The sequence below is a fragment of the Dendrobates tinctorius genome, unplaced genomic scaffold, assembly GCF_039654945.1.
Source record: "Dendrobates tinctorius isolate UK_male_01 unplaced genomic scaffold, ASM3965494v1 ptg000058l, whole genome shotgun sequence".
Classification (NCBI taxonomy): domain Eukaryota; kingdom Metazoa; phylum Chordata; class Amphibia; order Anura; family Dendrobatidae; genus Dendrobates; species Dendrobates tinctorius.
In genome coordinates this window covers 24,097,941-24,117,552 of record NW_027361726.1, presented here as the reverse complement: position 1 = coordinate 24,117,552, position 19,612 = coordinate 24,097,941, and the positions used below count along the sequence as shown (strand labels likewise).

General features: G+C 46.9%; 2 protein-coding genes across 8 annotated transcripts in view; one reads left to right on the top strand and one right to left on the bottom strand.

Moving 5' to 3' along the window:
• EFCAB11 (EF-hand calcium binding domain 11) overlaps positions 1-15,588 on the bottom strand; it is a 32,990-nt gene extending 17,402 nt beyond the window's left edge. For 2 of the 3 annotated variants that reach the window (XR_012232701.1, XM_073578203.1), the window contains exons 1-5: positions 15,371-15,588; positions 7,969-8,064; positions 5,774-5,816; positions 4,176-4,277; positions 2,407-2,497 (exon numbers count right to left, since the gene is read on the bottom strand). Coding sequence is in view for 2 of the 3 variants with exons in the window: in XM_073578203.1 (XP_073434304.1) it covers positions 2,407-2,497; positions 4,176-4,277; positions 5,774-5,816; positions 7,969-8,064; positions 15,371-15,415 (377 nt within the window). In the remaining variant the exon portion in view is untranslated. Of the gene's footprint in view, positions 1-873; positions 927-2,406; positions 2,498-4,175; positions 4,278-5,773; positions 5,817-7,968; positions 8,065-15,370 lie in introns of all 3 variants that reach the window. The other variant, XM_073578204.1, reaches the window with a different exon arrangement.
• Positions 15,589-15,639: 51 nt separating this feature from the next.
• The window catches only part of TDP1 (tyrosyl-DNA phosphodiesterase 1), a 47,975-nt gene continuing 44,002 nt past the window's right edge, over positions 15,640-19,612 (top strand). For 2 of the 5 annotated variants that reach the window (XM_073578188.1, XM_073578192.1), the window contains exon 1: positions 16,901-16,953. In XM_073578188.1, the coding sequence (XP_073434289.1) occupies positions 16,916-16,953 (38 nt within the window). In that variant the 5' untranslated portion in view covers positions 16,901-16,915. Of the gene's footprint in view, positions 15,787-16,609; positions 16,663-16,900; positions 16,954-17,096; positions 17,180-19,612 lie in introns of those variants that run through there. The other 3 variants (XM_073578191.1, XM_073578189.1, XM_073578190.1) reach the window with 3 other exon arrangements.

The following is a 19,612-nucleotide window of genomic DNA, read 5'->3' as shown; positions in this document are numbered from 1 at the left end:
CTTCTTATGGGGTCAGCATATGGGGGAATAATCTAAGGAGCTTCTTATGGGGTCAGCATATGGGGGAATAATCTAAGGAGCTTCTTATGGGGTCAGCATATGGGGGAATAATCTAAGGAGCTTCTTATGGGGTCAGCATATGAGGGAATAATCTAAGGAGCTTCTTACGGGGTCAGCATATGGGGGAATAATCTAAGGAGCTTCTTATGGGGTCAGCATATGGGGGAATAATCTAAGGAGCTTCTTATGGGGTCAGCATATGGGGGAATAATCTATGGAGCTTCTTCTGGGGACACCAAATGGGGGAATAATCTATGGAGCATTTCCCACCCTAGGCTTATACTTGAGTCAATAAGTTTTCCCAGTTTTTTGTGGCAAAATTAGGGGGGTCGGCTTATACTCGAGTATATACGGTATATATGTGTGTGTGTGTGTATATATATATATATATATATATATATATATATACACACACAGTATATATATATATATATATATATATATATATATATATATTTTTTTTTTTTTTCATTACATTTATTACTATTGGGAAAGTTGGATGCAGGAAAAAGACATCAATACTGATGATCTCTGTACAACACTGTGGAATATGATGGCGCTATATAAGCAACATGTTGAGAAATCCCTCGTTTTCTAACTTAAGATCGCATTTGATGCCACGTGCTATTGTTATCAGGCAGCATTCAAAATGGGGTGAGAAGCTGGACTGGGAACATCGGCCAAAATGAAACCCTTTTCTGCGCTCTCCTTATGTTTGAGCCTGAGACCTGCACCATGTACAGCCCTCGCTGCCTCGGGGTGCCTCGCCTGTCCGTGTAAAGTTGTCACAAGGTAAAAAATGGCTGCATTTACCTGGGATTTGGCGACAGATCTGTTATTGAGTCGCTGCTGTTTCCACTTTTTTTCTGCAGCGCAAAAAAAAAAAAGAAGACATTTATAAATGTTGTATGAGGAAGACGCAGAGAGGAGAGGAAAATACCTGCGCCAATGATTAATTTTCTGGTGATGAAAGGCTGGGAAGACAGCTGCTTAAGCTGGAGCAACAAAGGGAAAAAAAAAAAAAAAATTCGTCTGACGGAATCACCAGAGGTGAAACGCCGCGGCTCCGTGTATGTGGTTTCCATGGTGACCGGCGCTGGGAGATGAGCGCAGGAGATTCATTCGGCTCTGTAGTACAGGTCCATAAATCTAACTTGCAGAGGGAGCGCGGTATCGGCGCCTCTATTGTCGCCAGCCGCGTATCGCTCGGCTTCTGCCTCTAATTACAGGAGAGCAGCAGGAAACAATGAGGTCGTTATTAGCGGACAATGAAGTGAAGTAATTGGAGGTGCTCCCGGGCATCTGACCCCCGTGTTTATCTACCGCGGTGCAGGAGCTGCGGGGATGGACCAAGGGGAGATAAAAGAAGGCAATAATGGTGCCATAAAACGCAGGGCATGCCGCCTTCCGAGCATGCTAATCAGCACGCAATAAAATGTGCCGTTTCCAGGTTGGCAGTGGCGTTCATTGCACGTCCTGCCTGTTCGGATCTGGCTGCCTCTCTCGGGCTCCATTATTTTCATATAAACGCTTTTCGTCACCTCCTGTGAGGTCTGTCTGGGTTCATAATTCCGCAGCAACTGGCTGGAAATTCAGCTGCGAGTGATAAACTGGAGAGGACAGACCGGAATGTTAAAAAGCGCTCGTCGCTACGGATGTCACCGCATATAATGGAGGCAACTCTATCTTATTCCATAAATCACCCCTAAATGCTGTTCTCATGTCACTGTGGCGGCTGCAGACAGGAAATATCCCTTCCCCATCACAGAAATAGGGCACATTTATATTCTTTACACCCGGCGTAAGAGCCCATATTGTTGGCCAGAGAAGAGAAAGAGGAATCTACTATGTCCTGTCAAGTCGTCAGCAGCTGGAGTAACAGCTGATTTCTGGCCCCCCTGATGATCAGGCTCAGACTGACCAACCCCTTTAAGTGAGGGTTTACATGTGACATTAATTGTGCAGCGGGGTGAATGAGATTCTTATAGCGAACCTACCGTGACAATCCTTCCATCAAAGCAGAATTGGTTTTATACATGATGAAGCCTCAGTCATTATTCCCCTACTCCCTCTGCCACTAGGGGGCACTAACAGCACAGTGCAGAAAACTACATGTTAGGCTAAGATCACCGCTATGTTTATCAGACCAGCCCAGTCCATAAGTTGCATGCAGCACTGGTCTGTATAACAAGCGGGTGCAGGAGGTTCCTGCATTTACATGCACTAGTCTATAATTCAGACCGCACTAACGCATGCTGTTATTTTTTCCATGCAGACCTGAGGTCCATGTGGAAAACAGAAATCAAATCTGTAAGATATTACTGTTTGCAGACATACGCTGCTCACCTGAAAGCCTCGATGACCGTCTGCTCGGGTAAGTTTGGAGCCACTCGCTTAAATGCCCGCTTAAAGTCATCCAGGTTTAAAAATCCCCGACCTGTGGACAACGGTAGAAGCAGAAATGTTGTGGACCCCAAATATGGCGACCAGTCAGCCAGCAGAATACACGTATACTATGCATGGACGCATGGCGGCCCTCCTAGCAATCGTCCATTGTAGAACTTGTGGAGAGTGCATTATATTCATCATTGCCCCGACCTGAAAGATACAGGGGGCTACTCTGCAGATTATGGCTTCCTGCTATGTATCTTCTCATTACGGGCAGATAGAAAGCCAAGCATTACCTGCTGTGCAAAGTCTCTGCACTGATTGGGGATGGTGGGGCTGTGTATTATGGGACGCCAGCTCTTCTATACATACAGGTGCTTCTCACAAAATTAGAATATCATCAAAACGTTAATTTATTTCAGTTCTTCAATACAAAAAGTGAAACTCATATATTATATAGAGTCATTACAGAGTGATCTATTTCACATGTTTATTTCTGTTAATGTTGATGATTATGGCTTACAGCCAATGAAAAGTCATTATATCTGTAAATTAGAACACTTATAGAATCATAGAATCATAGAATCGTAGAGTTGGAAGGGACCTCCTGGGCCATCTGGTCCAACCCCCTGCTCAAAGCAGGATTCGCTAAATCATCCCAGTCAGATGTCTGTCCAGCCTCTGTTTGAAGACTTCCATTGAAGGAGAACTCACCACTTCTCGTGGCAGCCTGTTCCACTCATTGATCACTCTAACTGTCAAAAAGTTTTTTCTAATATCTAATCTGTGTCTCCTTATAACACCAGCTTGAAAAATGATTTCAAAATCCGAAATGTTGGCCTACTGAAATGTATGTTTAGTAAATGCCCTCAATACTTGGTCGGGGCTCCTTTGGCATCAATTACGGCATCACTGCAGCGTGGAATGGAGGCGATCAGCCTGTGGCACTGCTGAGGTGTTATGGAAGCCCAGGTTGCTTTGATAACAGCCTTCAGCTCGTCTGCATTGTTGGGTCTGTTGTCTCATCTTCCTCTTGACAATATCCCATAATTTTTCAAGCTGGTGTTATAACGTATTCTAATTTACTGGGATAATGACTTTTGGGTTTTCATTGGCTCTAAGCCATAATCATCAACATTAACAGAAATAAACACGTGAAATAGATCACTCTGTCTGTAATGACTCTGTATAATATATGAGTGTCACTTTTTGTATTGAAGAACTGAAATAAATCAACTTTTTGATGATATTCTAATTTTGTGAGAAGCACTTGTATATGATCTCTATCCAGGACTTGATCTCCTGCAGCTTCACCTCCCCCAGAATCGGGACAGGATGTATACTGCTGACTATGCAGCTTATAAAAGCTTAGTACACATTAAGAAAAATGTGTAGTTAAAAAAAGTCTAAGAATTTAGGAAAATATTCAGAATTGACCTCAGTGATTGATGCCTTTTAATGGCTAACTGAAAAGATGGTAACACATTGCAAGCTTTCCAGACTACTCAGGGCTCTTCATCAGGCATAGACTAATACAAAATCTGAAGAATCACAATTATCCATTAAAAGGTATCAACCACTGAGGACTCTCCATTCTGAATATTTTTCTATCTACTGGCTAACACGGTACAAGATATATATCTTTCATGTAAGAATTTAAGGGAAATTAGAGGAGAAAGTTACCTATTACTACAGAAGTTCCTGACCTCGAGGAGATCAATACTTACAGTGAGAATCAAACACTGAAAATATCTGCCTCTGGTCTCCGATGTTTGGCTGCACGCTGCCCTTCAGGGTCATCAGCTTCACAAACTCATCGGGTGTCACTTCTGTGGGGTAAGAAGACGACATTATTCTCTGTGTGTGAATGAGGTTTTCTAACGCTGATACCTGTATATTCAGTGATGTCCCAGCACTGTGTCAGAGCGCAGGATCCTAGACGAGAAGTGTCAATCATATTACAACAGCCCTGTTCTGCCTGTAAACAATGGGAGCGACACAGCGGCAGCCTGCGCAGAATCATCCTCCTCTTATTGTAGTGTGGTAGAATAAAACCTTTTACATCACAGGTGCAAGGTGTCAGAGACACTGGCTTCTGTGCATAACAGAAAAGACCACTGCGCTGTGAGTGTGCAGACCAATGCGCTGTCAGTGTGAAGACCGGTGTGCTGTCAGTGTGCAGACCACTGCGCTGTCAGTGTGCAGACCAATGCGCTGTCAGTGTGCAGACCAATGCGCTGTCAGTGTGCAGACCAATGCGCTGTCAGTGTGCAGACCGGTGCGCTGTCAGTGTGCAGACCGGTGCGCTGTCAGTGTGCAGACCGGTGCGCTGTCAGTGTGCAGACCGGTGCGCTGTCAGTGTGCAGACCGGTGCGCTGTCAGTGTGCAGACCGGTGCGCTGTCAGTGTGCAGACCGGTGCGCTGTCAGTGTGCAGACCCCTGCGCTGTCAGTGTGCAGACCACTGCGCTGTCAGTGTGCAGACCACTGCGCTGTCAGTGTGCAGACCACTGCGGTCACGACTGAATGTACGCTGATACACTGTGTTCACTGAATCCAAACTTCAGAGAATACACAGATTACAACTAAATCAGGGTATGTTCACATGACATTTTTTAGCAGCTTTTTTTTCCACACATGAAAAAAACGCAATTTTGGAAAGAAAAACACAGCGTACATACATGTTTTTTATACATTCAATTTAATGGGTTTAAAAAAGCAGCAAAAACACTGAAAGAATTGAGATGATGCTGTTTCAAAAAATACACAGCAACCCAAATAAAACAAGTAGAAAAAAAAAATACACAAAGTGAATAAGACATTTTTAAATCTCATTTACTGTGTTGCTACCAGTCAACGCTATTCAGGCAAATAAGCATGGAAAAAACACAGCAAAAACGCTATATGGAACCAAACCTTTAGGGTAGGTGCACACGGTTGGAAGCTGTGTACTTGCGCAGGGTCCAGATGTTACATCATCCGACGCCTGCGGATCACCCGTGGAGACGGACATGTAGTGAGTCTTTGCAGACCGCAGCACGTCTATTTATCTTGCGGAGACGCGATAAATGTCACCCGTACAATGTATAGGGACGCGGTGATTCTGCACAGTTCAGTGACCACATGCGGAATCACCTGTGTCCAAAAGCCGGCATCGCTTTGGATGGAGCGGACATGTGCTGCTCCCATAGTGCTGCTAATTCCTGACCGTGTGCACATACCCTTACATATTTGCCCAGCCTGGTCAGAAAATCCAAAAGGTGCTCTTCATCAGTAATAATAAAATTGCTGCAGATTTAGCAGCCGGTGCAGATTCTTCCCAGTTACCTCCAGTCCTGGACAGGCCCGGCACCATTGTGTCCACCTCGAGCTGAAAGACACAAGGAACCATATTCATGTGTATGGAAGCCTGGATCAGAGAAGCATTATTGACCACAGATCTACATAACTCGCATGACTCTTTACATATTATGTGAGGTTTTCTTCTGTATAAAAGCCCAAAGCAAAATCCAGAATTCTGCTGGTTCCCAGTTTACTAGGTAGCAGTGCCAAGTGGGAGCTCGGATAGTAAAAGCTAAATGGGACATGTCTCATACAAGGGATGGAGCTAAACTGCTGGCGGCTCAGAGAAGAATTGTGCATGGAGGAAAGAACATAGAACACTAGTCCAAGATGGGTATTTGTAAAGTTGCTGAAGACTAAATTGTGGCATTAACACTGGTGAGAAGAAAGTACATCAGGTCCATGTTCATTAGAAACACTGTAATCATCATCCATGAGCACAAAGGGAGTTGTAGTGAGCAGTAAACATACCAACAGCAACTAAAGCATGCAGGAATCGCTACACATCAGTGACTGTCTGCTGGACAACTGTGGTAATGCATGAGGGATGGCCATTTCTACTTTACAGCTTCGCCTATATATAAGTTCCATCACACCACCAAATACAGTCATGGCCAAAAGTTTAGAGAATGACACAAATATTATATTTTCACATGATCTGCTGGCCTTTGGTTTTTATGTGTGTTTGTCAGATGTCTTTATCACATACAGAAATATAATTGCAATCATATTATGAGTAGCAAAAGGTTATATTGACAGTTAGAATGAGTTAATGCAGCAAGTCAATATTTGCAGTGTTGACCCTTCTTCTTCAGGACCTCAGCAATTCTCCCTGGCATGCTCTCAATCAACTTCTGGATCAAATCCTGACTGATAGCAGTCCATTCTTGCTAAATCAATGCTTTTATTTTGTCTGAATTTGAAGGTTTTTGTTTGTCCACCCGCCTCTTGATGATTGACCACAAGTTCTCAATGGGATTAAGATCTGGGGAGTTTCCAGGCCATGGTCCCAAAATCTCTATGTTTTGTTCCCTGAGCCATTTAGTTATCACCTTTGCTTTATGGCAAGGTGCTCCATCATGTTGAAAAAGGCATTGTTGATCGCCAAACTGCTCTTGGATGGTTGGGAGAAGTTGCTCTTGGAGGACATTCTGGTACCATTCTTTATTCATGGCTGTGTTTTTAGGCAAGACTGAGAGAGAGCCCATTCCCTTGGCTGAGAAGCAACCCCACACATGAATGGTTTCAGGATGCTTGACAGTTGGCATGAGACAAGACTGGTGGTAGCGCTCACCTGGTCTTCTCCGAATAAGCCATTTTCCAGATGTCCCAAACAATCAAAAAGGGGATTCATCAGAGAAAATGACCCCAGTCCTCAGCAGTCCACTCCCTGTACCTCTTGCAGAATATCAGTCTGTCCATGATGTTTTTTCTGGAGAGAAGTGGCTTCTTTGCTGCCCTCCTTGAGACCAGGCCTTGCTCCAAGAGTCTCCGCCTCACAGTGCGTGCAGATGCACTCACACCTGCCTGCTGCCATTCCTGAGCAAGCTCTGCACTGCTGGTAGCCCGATCCCGCAGCTGAAACACTTTTAAGAGACGGTCCTGGCGCTTGCTGGTCTTTCTTGGGCGCCCTGGAGCCTTTTTGGCAACAAGGGAACCTCTCTCCTTGAAGTTCTTGATGATGTGATAGATTGTTGACTGAGGTGCAATCTTTCTAGCTGCGATACTCTTCCCTGTTAGGCCATTTTTGTGCAGTGCAATGATGACTGCACGTGTTTCTTTAGAGATAACCATGGTTAACAGAAGAGAAACAATGATGCCAAGCACCAGCCTCCTTTTAGAGTGTCCAGTGGTGTCATTCTTACTTAATCATGACAGATTGATCTCCAGCCCTGTCCTCATCAACACCCACACCTGTGTTAATGGAGCAATCACTGAAATGATGTTAGCTGGTCCTTTTAAGGCAGGGCTGCAATGATGTTGAAATGTGTTTTGGGGGATAAAGTTCATTTTCTAGGCAAATATTTACTTTGCAAGTAATTGCTGTTAAGCTGATCACTCTTTATAACATTCTGGAGTATATGCAAATTGCCATTATAAAGCAGTAGACTTTGTAAAAATTAATATTTGTGTCATTCTCTAAACTTTTGGCCATGACTGTACATGGCCGCGCTAATCACCTTGGAGGGTTTATATCCAAACATCATCACGACAGCCACCTTCAGGTCTTCTCTGCTCAGATAACCCTTCTTGCCGTCATCACAAGCCTTAAACACCTGCAGAGACCAATCAGAGGGAAAGTCACCAGCAATAATCCTAAAGACGAAACGTCCTTATACAAAGTGTCCTGAGGGCTGAGTCTGCGCTGTTATACAGTCATATCCCCCTTGTTCCTACGCAGATGTGTGGGTGGGTAAAATCACCGATCGGAAGCCTAGAAACATTGGGGGAGAACTGTGAAGAAGCCATTCGGCGCCTTACCCCTGACGTCTCCACCACATCTAGCTATCCCCGGTGACATCAGCAGCATAAAATGCTGCTATCATATTCGCTTTCTGCTTTGGCCGGGCTACTGCAGCATGAACCAGATTTTCTGCACGCAGTCAGCAGGGGACAATCAGCCGCACCTAGGCATGTTCACATGTGATATTTTTGCTGCAAACCGACCCCAGCGATAAACACTGCTGTGGATATCATTGTGAAAATGGTAAAGCCGCGACTTTAACCCTTTTCCTCCCAAAAGAGAGAAATCCAGGGTAACATCTGCGGCATATAAATTGAGCTGCTGCAGATCTGATATCCACAGTGACGGTCGGTTTTATTAGCCACAGTACGTCCATGACGTTTATTGCAATTTCCTGCACACTGCTGGAACAGAGAATCTGGTGCATTTGCGCCTCATGAGAACACACCCTAAATATTCTGCATCACACTGTACTGATCAAGGGACGATGTAGGGATCATTCAGACTGGTCCAGATACGCAGAAAATTTGGGGCAATAAACTTTGTGGATTACACGTGGATTTGTTGTAGATTTCATCCCATGCACCGGGCAGGGTGAAATCCACAGTTTTGCTGCTTCTGTAATATGCTGTGGATCCACATGGAAAAATCCAAAGAAAACTGCAATGTGTGAAACAAGCCCTAATGCCAGTGACTATGTCCAGGTTTTCTTTGGCGACATCAGTTGTACATGTATGTGACTGACGTGTGCAAGGAGCAGGCCCACGTGCTGCACCCAAGTCTAACTGCTGCAATCAGAGTTAGCTTCAACCTCGGCCAATTAACCTCTTAGATGCTGCTGTCAATCATGAGCATGGGGGAAGGTGTCTATTCTGCCCCCCAATTGCCCACTCCTGTGATTAGAATGGGATCCTGACAGGTAGGAGGCGATACTCTGGGCTCCTGATTCTTCGCTTCTCTCTGATATCTGGTATTGTCCTGTTTGTATCTACTCAAACTAATAAAATATCAGAGAATTTATCCCATATGGTAAAAGGCAAAACAAGAAAAAAAATGGCAGAATGGCTGGATCTGTGGTCACCTGAAATGCAAGAAAAAATAAAATAAGAATAGATGAGAAAGTGGAGCGGATGCCAAAATAATAATAATAAAATAAATAATAAATTTTATTTCTATAGCGCCGACATATTCCGCAGCACTTTACATTTCATAGGGGACTTGTACAGACAATAGACATTACAGCATAACAATAATCACATAGATCATAACAAATACCAAGAGGAATGAGGGCCCTGCTCGCAAGCTTACAGTCTATGAGGAAAAAAGGGAGACACGAAAGGTGGGTGGTAACAGTTGCCCTGATTGTATGGACCAGCCATAATGTTAAGTGTGTGTCAGTACAGACACAGAGGACTAATGGATGCATAAAGCATGTGGGAACATGATGCGGGGAACCTGGTTATGGTAAAACTTTTGGCTGTGTCACGCAGGGATAGATTAGGTTAATGTGTTGAGACGATAGGCCAGTCTGAATAAATGCGTTTTCAGGGCACGCTTAAAATTGTGGGGATTGGGGACTATTCGTATTGACCTGGGAAGTGCATTCCAAAGAATTGGTGCAGCACGTGTAAAGCCTTGGAGACGGGAGTTGGAGGTTCTGATTATTGAGGATGCTAGCCTCAGGTAATCAGCACAGCAGAACGCAGGGCGCGGGTAGGGTGGTATACTGAAACAAGGGAGGAGATGTAGGGTGGTGCTGAGCCATGGAGGGCTTTGTGGGTGAGGGTAATAAGTTTATACTGGATTCTGGAGTGGATGGGTAGCCAGTGTAATGACTGGCACAAGGTAGAGGCATCGGTGTAACGATTGGCGAGGAATATGATCCTGGCAGCACCATTCAAGACAGATTGGAGAGGGGAGAGTTTGGTAAGAGGGAGACCGATTAGAAGAGAGTTACAATAGTCGAGACGAGAATGAATAAGAGAAACAGTAAGAGTTTTTGCGGAGTCAAAAGTAAGAAAAGGTCAAATTCTAGAAATGTTTTTGAGGTGCAGATAACAAGAGCGAGCCAGTGATCGAATGTGGGGGGCAAAGGAAAGCTCGGAGTCAAGTATGACCCCAAGACAGCGGGCATGTTGCTGGGCAGTAATAGTGGAACCACACACAGAAATGGCAATGTCGGGTATAGGTACATTAGAAGAGGGAGGAAACACCAGGAGCTCAGTCTTTGACAGGTTCAGTTTCAGATATAGTGAGGATATGATGTTAGACACAGCGTTTAGACAATCTCCGGTGTTTTCTAGAAAGGCAGGCGTGATGTCAGGAGAAGAAGCGTATAATTGGGTGTCATCAGCATAGAGATGGTACTGGAAACCAAATCTACTGATTGTTTGACCAATAGGGGCAGTGTACAAAGAGAAGAGGAGGGGGCCTAGGACTGATCCTTGAGGAACCCCAACAGTAAGGGGAAGATGAGAGGAGGAGAAGCCGGCAAAAGATACAGTAAAGGAGCGGTCAGAGAGATAGCAGGAGAACCAGGAGAGAACGGTGTCCTTGAGGCCAATGGTACGGAGCATAGTGAGGAGGCGCTGATGATCCACAGTGTCGAATGCTGCAGAGAGATCCAAGAGAATTAGCATGGAGTAATGACCATTTGATTTAGCTGTTAGTAGATCATTAGAGACTTTAGTGAGGGCAGTTTCAGTAGAGTGCAAAGAGCGGAAACCGGATTGGAGAGGGTCGAGAAGAGAGTTATCAAAGAAATAGCGGATAAAACGGGAGTGGACCAGGCATTCCAGGAGTTTAGAATTGAAGGGAAGATTAGAGACAGGTCTATAGTTAGCGGCACAGTTTTGGTCGAGGGATGGTTTTTTAAGTAGTGGATGTATGATGGCATGCTTAAATGAGGAGGGAAAGATACAAGAAGAGAGAGAGGGGTTAAATATTTTAGTTAGGTGAGGGGTGACAGCAGGGGAAAGGAACTGGAGGAGATGTGACGGAAATGGGTCACTGGTGCAAGTGGTTGGGCGAGAAGATGCAAGGACCTGCTTACTTCTTCTGTGACTGGTTCAAAATCAAAGAGTGAGCTAGATGCAGTGGGGGAGAGAGGACAGTGCATGATATGAGGTGATTGGGAGATAATTTCCTGACAGATATGGTCAATTTTATCTTTGAAGTAATTGGCCAGATTGTCAGCTCGAAGCTCCGTGGTTGGGGCCTGTACTCTTGGGTTGAGTAGAGAATGAAAAGGGACAAAGAGACGTTTCGGGTTATTGGACAGTGAGGTGATGAGGGTGTTGAAATAGGTTTGTTTTGAGAGGTGAAGGGCAGTGTTGTATGTTCGAAGCATAAACTTATAATGGATGAAATCTTCGTGTAGATCGGATTTTCTCCACAGACGTTCGGCGCACCTGGAGCACCGCTGCAGGAAACGTGTTTGCAGTGTGTGCCAGGGTTGTCGCTGTCTGTGTTGTGGTGTTCTATGTATAGGAGGTGCAAATTCATCCAGGGCACTTCGAAGTGTTTCATTGTAATGCTTCAATGCAGAATCATGACATTAGAGGGAAGAGATAGGGGCCAATGAAGACTGCAAGTTCTTCATAAGTTTCTGGGTGTTAATGGCCTGTATGTTTCTATAAGTCTGGACAGTGGGGGTGACCTGAGCAGCCTGGCAATTCTTGATAGAGAATGAAAGAATGTTGTGGTCAGAGAGCGGGAGAGGGGAGTTTGCAAAATCATCCACTGCACAAAGCCGAGAGAAGACCAAGTCGAGGGAGTGTCCATCTTCATGCGTTGGAGAATTAGTAAGCTGCAAAAGGCCAAACGAGGAGGTTAGAGATAAAAGGTGAGTAGCAGATGGGGAGAGGGGAAGAGCAATGGGGATGTTGAAATCGCCCATGATGAGGGTAGGGATGTCACAGGAGAGAAAATGTGGAAGTCAAGTGGCAAAATGATCCAGGAACTGATGGGAGGGGCCGGGAGGATGATATACCACCGCCACTCGCATGGAGAAGGGGGTGTAGAGTCTGACGGCATGGACCTCAAAAGAAGGGACAACAAGTGAGGGTAGTTGAGGGATAACCTGAAAGGTACATTTGGTTGATGGGAGCAGACCAACGCCTCCACCTGCTCTATTGTCTGATCTTGGGGTATGAGAGAAGTGTAGTCCCCCATATGAAAGAGCAGCAGCAGCAGCGGTAGTGTCTGACTGCTGGATCCAGGTTTCAGTAAGAGCCAGAAGGTTAAGAGAATTAGAGAGGAAAAAGTCATGGATGAAGGAGAGTTTGTTACACACTGAGCGAGAATTCCAAAGGGCACAATTAAGAGAGACAGATGGCATGCAGGGAATATTAATTAGAGGGGTTTCTGAGTGTAGCATTTGAGGGGCTTGACTTTTTATAACATGGGGGACCAGGGTTGGGAGCAATGTCTCCCAAATAATGAAAGCAAAGCTCATAATGCAAAAAAAAAAAAAAAAAAAAAAAATCGCAATGATACAGCGCCATCAGCCAGAAGATGGAAATGTTATCTGCCCTGCATCGTGTCATCGAGAATTCGTGGAGAAAGGGAGCGGCCTTGGACCGCGTCACCGAGGAGAAAGAGAGCAACCCTTGACCGCATCACCGAGGAGAGAGGGAGCGGCCCTGGACCGCATCACCGAGGAGAGAGGGAGCGGCCCTGGACCGCATCACAGAGGAGAGAGGGAGCGGCCCTGGACCGCATCACAGAGGAGAGAGGGAGCGGCCCTGGACCGCATCACAGAGGAGAGAGGGAGCGGCCCTGGACCGCATCACCGAGGAGAGAGGGAGCGGCCCTGGACCGCATCACCGAGGAGAGAGGGAGCGGCCCTGGACCGCATCACCGAGGAGAGAGGGAGCGGCCCTGGACCGCATCACCGAGGAGAGAGGGAGCGGCCCTGGACAGCATCACCGAGGAGAGAGGGAACGGCCCAGGACAGAATCACCGAGGAGAGAGGGAGCGGCCCTGGACAGCATCACCGAGGAGAGAGGGAGCGGCCCTGGACAGCATCACCGAGGAGAGAGGGAGCGGCCCTGGATTGCATCACCGAGGAGAGAGGGAGAGGCCCTGTACCGTGTCATAGAGGACCCGTGGAAAGATGGAGAAGCCCTGGATCGCATCATAAAGGACCCGAGGGAAAAAGGAGCGGCCCTGGACCGAAACACTGAGAAGAAATGGAGCAGCCCTGGTCTGCGTCACTGAGTGTTAGGAACGGCGGAACGCACTAAATAAAAATAATAATAAAGTGTGTTCGCCGCTCGGGGTCCACCGTGCAGTAGGTGTTACAACCGCTGCTGAGTAATGGCAGACGTGCAATATGCACGGGTTCAACTTCACCCGAAGTGCGCAGAGCGGGCTCTGTTCACACACAGAGGTGCCGCAACAAAAACATACAAAAGGCTGAGCCTGATAGAGTCACAGGCCTCAGGTAAATGCACACACGGTATAAGGTCACAGGAGCAGGAACTAAGACAGAGGGGCTGCGTCCGTCTAGACGCACCGTGTGTGCGGCGTCGCTACTGTGAACGCCAAGGGCTGCAACTGCAGCACGGCGCAGGACACTGCTGCTGGACGACACAGCTACAAAGCAGGTGCTATGTCGGACGCTAGCGTAGAGGTGCGGAGTGCACAGTGGCCTAAGGCTTGCCACAGACTGGCGCAGACTACTGAACTAATTCCCTAACCACATGCGTAATATCACAGGGACGGGGTTTCATAAGAAGTTAGTCACCAGAATCATTCACACATAGCAGTATAGTCTATACTAGCGCATGGCGGAACGGCCATGCTCGCTTTTTATAGCAGTGCGGGACTTTCCAGATCTCCAAGATGGACCAATGAGATCTGGAGCAGGACCTGGGCACATGACTCCCGATCTCCAATGGGAAACCATCTCATGAGCATGCTGAGTAGGAGGACAGAGGGACTTAGCCCCTGGAGAGATTTGCTGCGAGGCAATCTCCTCTGCGGTAGATAAAGAGCAAGAGACCGCAGAATGTAAGGGTCTGGATTCCTGCAGAGCAGATGCAGGAACCGGACTCCTAAAACTGAGGACCCGGAGAGAGGTAGTGGCCCTGGTCTATGTCACCGAGGACTCACGGAGAGAGGTAGTGGCCCTGGTCTATGTCACCGAGGACTCACGGAGAGAGGGAGCGGCCCTGGACTGCGCCACAGATGACCTCAGAGAGATGGAGCTGCTCTAAACAATACACAGAGTATCCATCTGCTCCATGTATCACCTCACTGACCTGATAATACAAGTGCATCTCACAAAATTAGATCATCAAAAAGTTAATTTATTTCAGCTCTTCAATACAAAAAGTGACACTCATATTATATAGAGTAATTACACACAGAGTGATCTATTTAATGTGTTTATTTCTGTTAGTGTTGATGATTATGGCTTACAGCCAATGAAAACCCAAAAGTCATTATCTCAGTAAATTAGAATACTTTATAACACCACTTTAAAAAAAGATTTTAAAATCCAAAATGTGGGCCTGAAGTGTTATGGAAGCCCAGGTTGCTTTGATAGCAGCCTTCAGATCGTCTGCGTTGTTGGGTCTGGTGTCTCTCATCTGCCTCTTGACAATACTCCATAGATTCTCTATAGGGTTAAGATCAGGCGAGTTTGCTGCCAATCAAGCACAGTGATACTGTTGTTTGTAAACCAGGTATTGTTACTTTTGGCAGTGTGGACAGGAGCCAAGTCCTGCTGGAGAAGAAAATGTCCATCTCCAATAAGTTTGTCGGCAGAGGGAAGCATGAAGAGCTCTAAAATTTCTTGGTAGATGTCTGCGCTGACTTTGGTCTTGATAAAACACAGTGGACCTACACCAGCAGATGACATGGCTCCCCAAACCATCACTGATTGTGGAGACCTCACACTAGACCTTGGAAATCAAGGTCCCAGAGTCTGGAGGAAGAGTGGAGACGCACACAATCCAAACTGCTTGAGGTCTAGTGTGAGGTTTCCACAAACAGTGATGGAGTCTTCCCCGGCAGTCACTGGCCGTCAGCCCATGACTTCCATGTAGTGCGGATTATCGGAGGTTCCGGACTACAGGTAGTGATGGTGCCTACCGGTGCGGAGCGGTTACCTGCAGGATCTTCCTCCTCTCCCGAGCTGCTCCGGCACCAGACATGTCTCCTCAGATCCCTGAGAGCAGAGGCCGCGTCACCATAGCAACCAAACATCCAAACCAACCGCGCAAATAGAAGGATACGACTGATTTGTCGCTGGTGAGTGACGTAATTGTAAACAACGCAGCTATTGGCTACCTGTCCACTCAGCGCAGTCCCTGTCAGGAGCCGTTATATCGTCACACACAGCGGAAAACTGCGCCCGGGGCGGCCGATACAGCGGCTCCCGTAACACTGAGGGACAGATATAACCGGAGAGCACCGGGAAGGGGGGGTTGGCAATGAGTAACTCGGCTGTGACGTCTATTTGTGTCGCCGGCTGGTGACGTAATTGGACAGCGACAGTAGTGGAGCTGAGCTGGAGAATGAGCAGGTGACAGCGAGGAGCTGAAGTGATCACAGGAGCTAAAGAGAGGCAGAGGAGGAGGATGGAGGGGCTGGGTGAGAAGGATCTAGGAGGAGGATAGAGGGGCTGGGTGAGAAGAATGATGGAGAAGCTAGGTGAGAAGAAGGAGGGGCTGGGTAAGGAGGATGGAGGGGATGGCTGGTGACGAGGAGTAGGATGGAGGGGCTGGGTGAGGAGGAGATGGAGTGGCTGGAGGAGGAGGATGGGAAGGGTGAGGTGGATGGAGGGGCTGGGTGAGAAGGATCTAGGAGGAGGATAGAGGGGCTGGGTGAGGATTAGGAGGATGGTGGACCTGGGTGAGGAGGATGGAGGGGCTGAGTGAAGAGAAGGATGGAGAAGCTAGGTGAGGAGGATGGAGGGGCAGGGTGAGAAGGAGGATGGGAGGGGCTGGAGGAGGAGGATGGGAAAGGTGAGGTGGATGGAGGGGCTGGGTGAGAAGGATCTAGGAGGAGGATAGAGGGGCTGGGTGAGAAGGATCTAGGAGGATGGAGGAGCTGGGTGAGGAGAATGATGGAGAAGCTGGGTGAGGAGGAGAAGGAGGATGGAGGGGATGGCTGGTGAGGAGGAGTAGGATGGAGGGGCTGGGTGAGGAGGAGGTGGAGGATGGAAGGGCTGGGTGAGGAGGATGGAGGGGCTGAGTGAAGAGAAGGATGGAGTAGCTAGGTGAGGAGGATGGAGGGGCAGGGTGAGAAGGAGGATGGGAGGGGCTGGAGGAGGAGGATGGGAAAGGTGAGGTGGATGGAGGGGCTGGGTGAGAAGGATCTAGGAGGAGGATAGAGGGGCTGAGTGAGAAGGATCTAGGAGGATGGAGGAGCTGGGTGAGGAGAATGATGGAGAAGCTGGGTGAGAAGGAGGATGGGAGGGGCTGGGTGAGGAGGAGAAGGAGGATGGAGGGGATGGCTGGTGAGGAGGAGTAGGATGGAGGGGCTGGGTGAGGAGGAGGTGGAGGATGGAAGGGCTGGGTGAGGAGGATGGAGGGGTTGGAGGAGGAGGATGGGAAGGGTGAGGTGGATGGAGGGGCTGGGTGAGAAGGATCTAGGAGGAGCATAGAGGGGCTGGGTGAGGATTAGGAGGATGGTGGACCTGGGTAAGGAGGATGGAGGGGCTGAGTGAAGAGAAGGATGGAGAAGCTAGGTGAGGAGGATGGAGGGGCTGGGTGAGGTGGATGGAGGGGATGGCTGGGTGAAGAGGAGTAGGATGGAGTGGCTGGAGGAGGATGGGAAGGGCTAGGTGAGGTGGCTGGAGGAGGAGGATGGGAAGGGCTAGGTGAGGTGGATGGAGGGGCTGGATGAAGAGGAGGGGGATGGAGGGGTCGGGGAGAAGGTGCTTGTGCAAGTTCACGGGGAGGAATGGTGACATGGTAATTTTGCACTTCATACATTTTTACAGCAGACTTTGGCATTTCACACTATTCGTTGATTGCACTAATGGTGTGAAATTATTTTTGCACATATTTTAATTCCGCCTGGGCACAGACAAAAATCTGAACTTTTTATCCAGTGCATGTGACTGGGCCAAAACCTCACCCCCACATTATATGCTGAATATTAGCAATTTAGGTGCAAAATCAGCGCCCAAATCCCCCTCACACCCTGGAGGTGTGAGCAGATGAGAAGTCTTGCTGTGCAGAAGATTGATTAGGGTCACGCTGCATGTAGAGGGCTCTCTGGATCTGCTGTCTTTGGCTTTGTTCTCATAGAATTTCTTGGAGCGTATCTGCTCCGGTATCCTCCTGAAAAACTCGCTGTTCATTTCTATGTGAAATCCACTTTGCTGTTCCTATGAGGAGTCTTTTGAGTGTTTTTTTTCAACTTTAGGTTTTGACATTAGAATGTGCTTATAACTTTGAAGTGTCTGCTAATGGATCCGCTCCACACTAGACACTGATAGATGGCTGCAAAAAAAAAAAAATCCACAGAAAGAAATGTCTCCTGGAGCATTTTACACTACACAGCTCTTAGGCCGTGATCTGTATTTGTGCTTTTTTTTTTTCTGGAGTAAAAATTGCTTTGTTAGTGAATTTTGTGTTGGCCCCATATTAATTATTTGGAAATGTTTAGAATGTTGCAGAATTTTTGTCTAACTTCATTTCAGCCCCCTGGTGCAAATGTGAATCAGCCTCATAGTTTTTTGCATCCCATATGGCGAGTGATTCTATAGGGTTTTTTTCCATGGGACTTATCTGCTCAGAATTTGCTGCACGTTTTTTTCTTTTCATGGTAATTTTGCTTTGACCTCCACAGGATACGTTTTTTCCTCAGCATGTGGATGAGATTGCCTAAAATATGCACCTGTTCAGGCAGTGGTGGTTCATAAGGCACTGGTTTATGTCTTATAAGCAATATTTTTATGTCCTTAGAAGCAATATAACCTCACACTATAACTCATGATGTCGCTTACAGGAAAAATGTCTGAATTTCTAGGTTATTATAAGCACCATATTAAAGCTGGGGCTCAGAGCCGTAATTGTGAAGCCTGGACGTGTGGGCTTTATCTTGACTTTCTGGTCCTTGTCACTGTGCTGTGCCATACCAAGCTTTAGGCCAATTATGTCTTATTTGCAATCTCTACTCCCCTACCACCTGATTTACCACCTGCAACAATCAGAACATCATAGGAGTTACAGTTTTGCAACCATTGGAGACTCGCAACTTAGGGAGCACTGTCTTACATTGTAACTGTGAGGCAGGGCTGTGTAATCATCATCAGTATCTGTGATAGGAGTTTCTGTTCCTCCTGTAGATATCCTATGTGATCAAGTCCTTGCAACTTCACTATATGAGAATTTCTGGTTACTCCTGAAAAGAGCATGATGTTAGGTAATTGTCAGTGGGTCCAACTTTTTGTGACCCCATACAAAAGTTTCCAACTTATTTGTTTTTCTTTTACGAACCTCAATCTCTTCACCATGATGAAGCCTGCAACCCACCACTTCTCAATGGAGCCTTTTTTGTAAAATGTACCTCTATTTTCTCTCCATTTGTCTCCTGTTCCCGTAGACAAGTGCAATAATCACCAAACGAGTCTGTTCTGCTCCTGCATCGATCCCTAGCGTGGGGTTTTTGTGAGTGTCTGTGACCCGGGCAGTCGGTTTTTACTTTTCCCGGTGCCGTTCCATTCCCACCCCCCACCCGGTTCTCAAGATAAATAAGTGATTGCTCTGCCTGCGGTGATAAGCGGCTGCCACGGTGCTGGAAACATTTCTTGCCGGAGTCTCAGGTATAATGATCGGCGTTGTCTGGACTTGAGGCTACTCTCGTTCTCCAGCCCCGGATTCGTGCGACTCGTCAGCAGATGGCAGAGACAGAACTCGACACTCAATGTTCTTACGCTGCTGACGCCTGGGACCTGGAAGAAGCCAAGTGGGATTGATTTCCTCATCAGCGGTGGAAAGTATCGGCAGAAACAGATGTTGTTTATTAATAATGTCAGTCTGTAGCCATGTACATGGCGTTAATAATGCAGCGCCTCCGCTACCTGCCCCAAACTCTGCTGTGATTGATGCAGCTGCTGTTTCAGGATTATTTGGCTGCTTAAGTACAAAAAAAATAAAAAATCACCTTGCGAATTTCTCTTGTGCCAAACCAAAGTAATCATTGTGCAAGCAGTGACGCCACCACATTCACAATACCATCTTGAGGCTTCCGCTTTTTGTCACTAGCTGACCAAGCCTAAATGTACTGCTAATCCTCCTTTAACCTTTTAAAGGGAATGTCCACACCCTTATTATTCTTCTAAAAGATGGCCCAGAAAGCAAAAAAAAAATCTTTCACCGATTACCTCGATCCTCTAC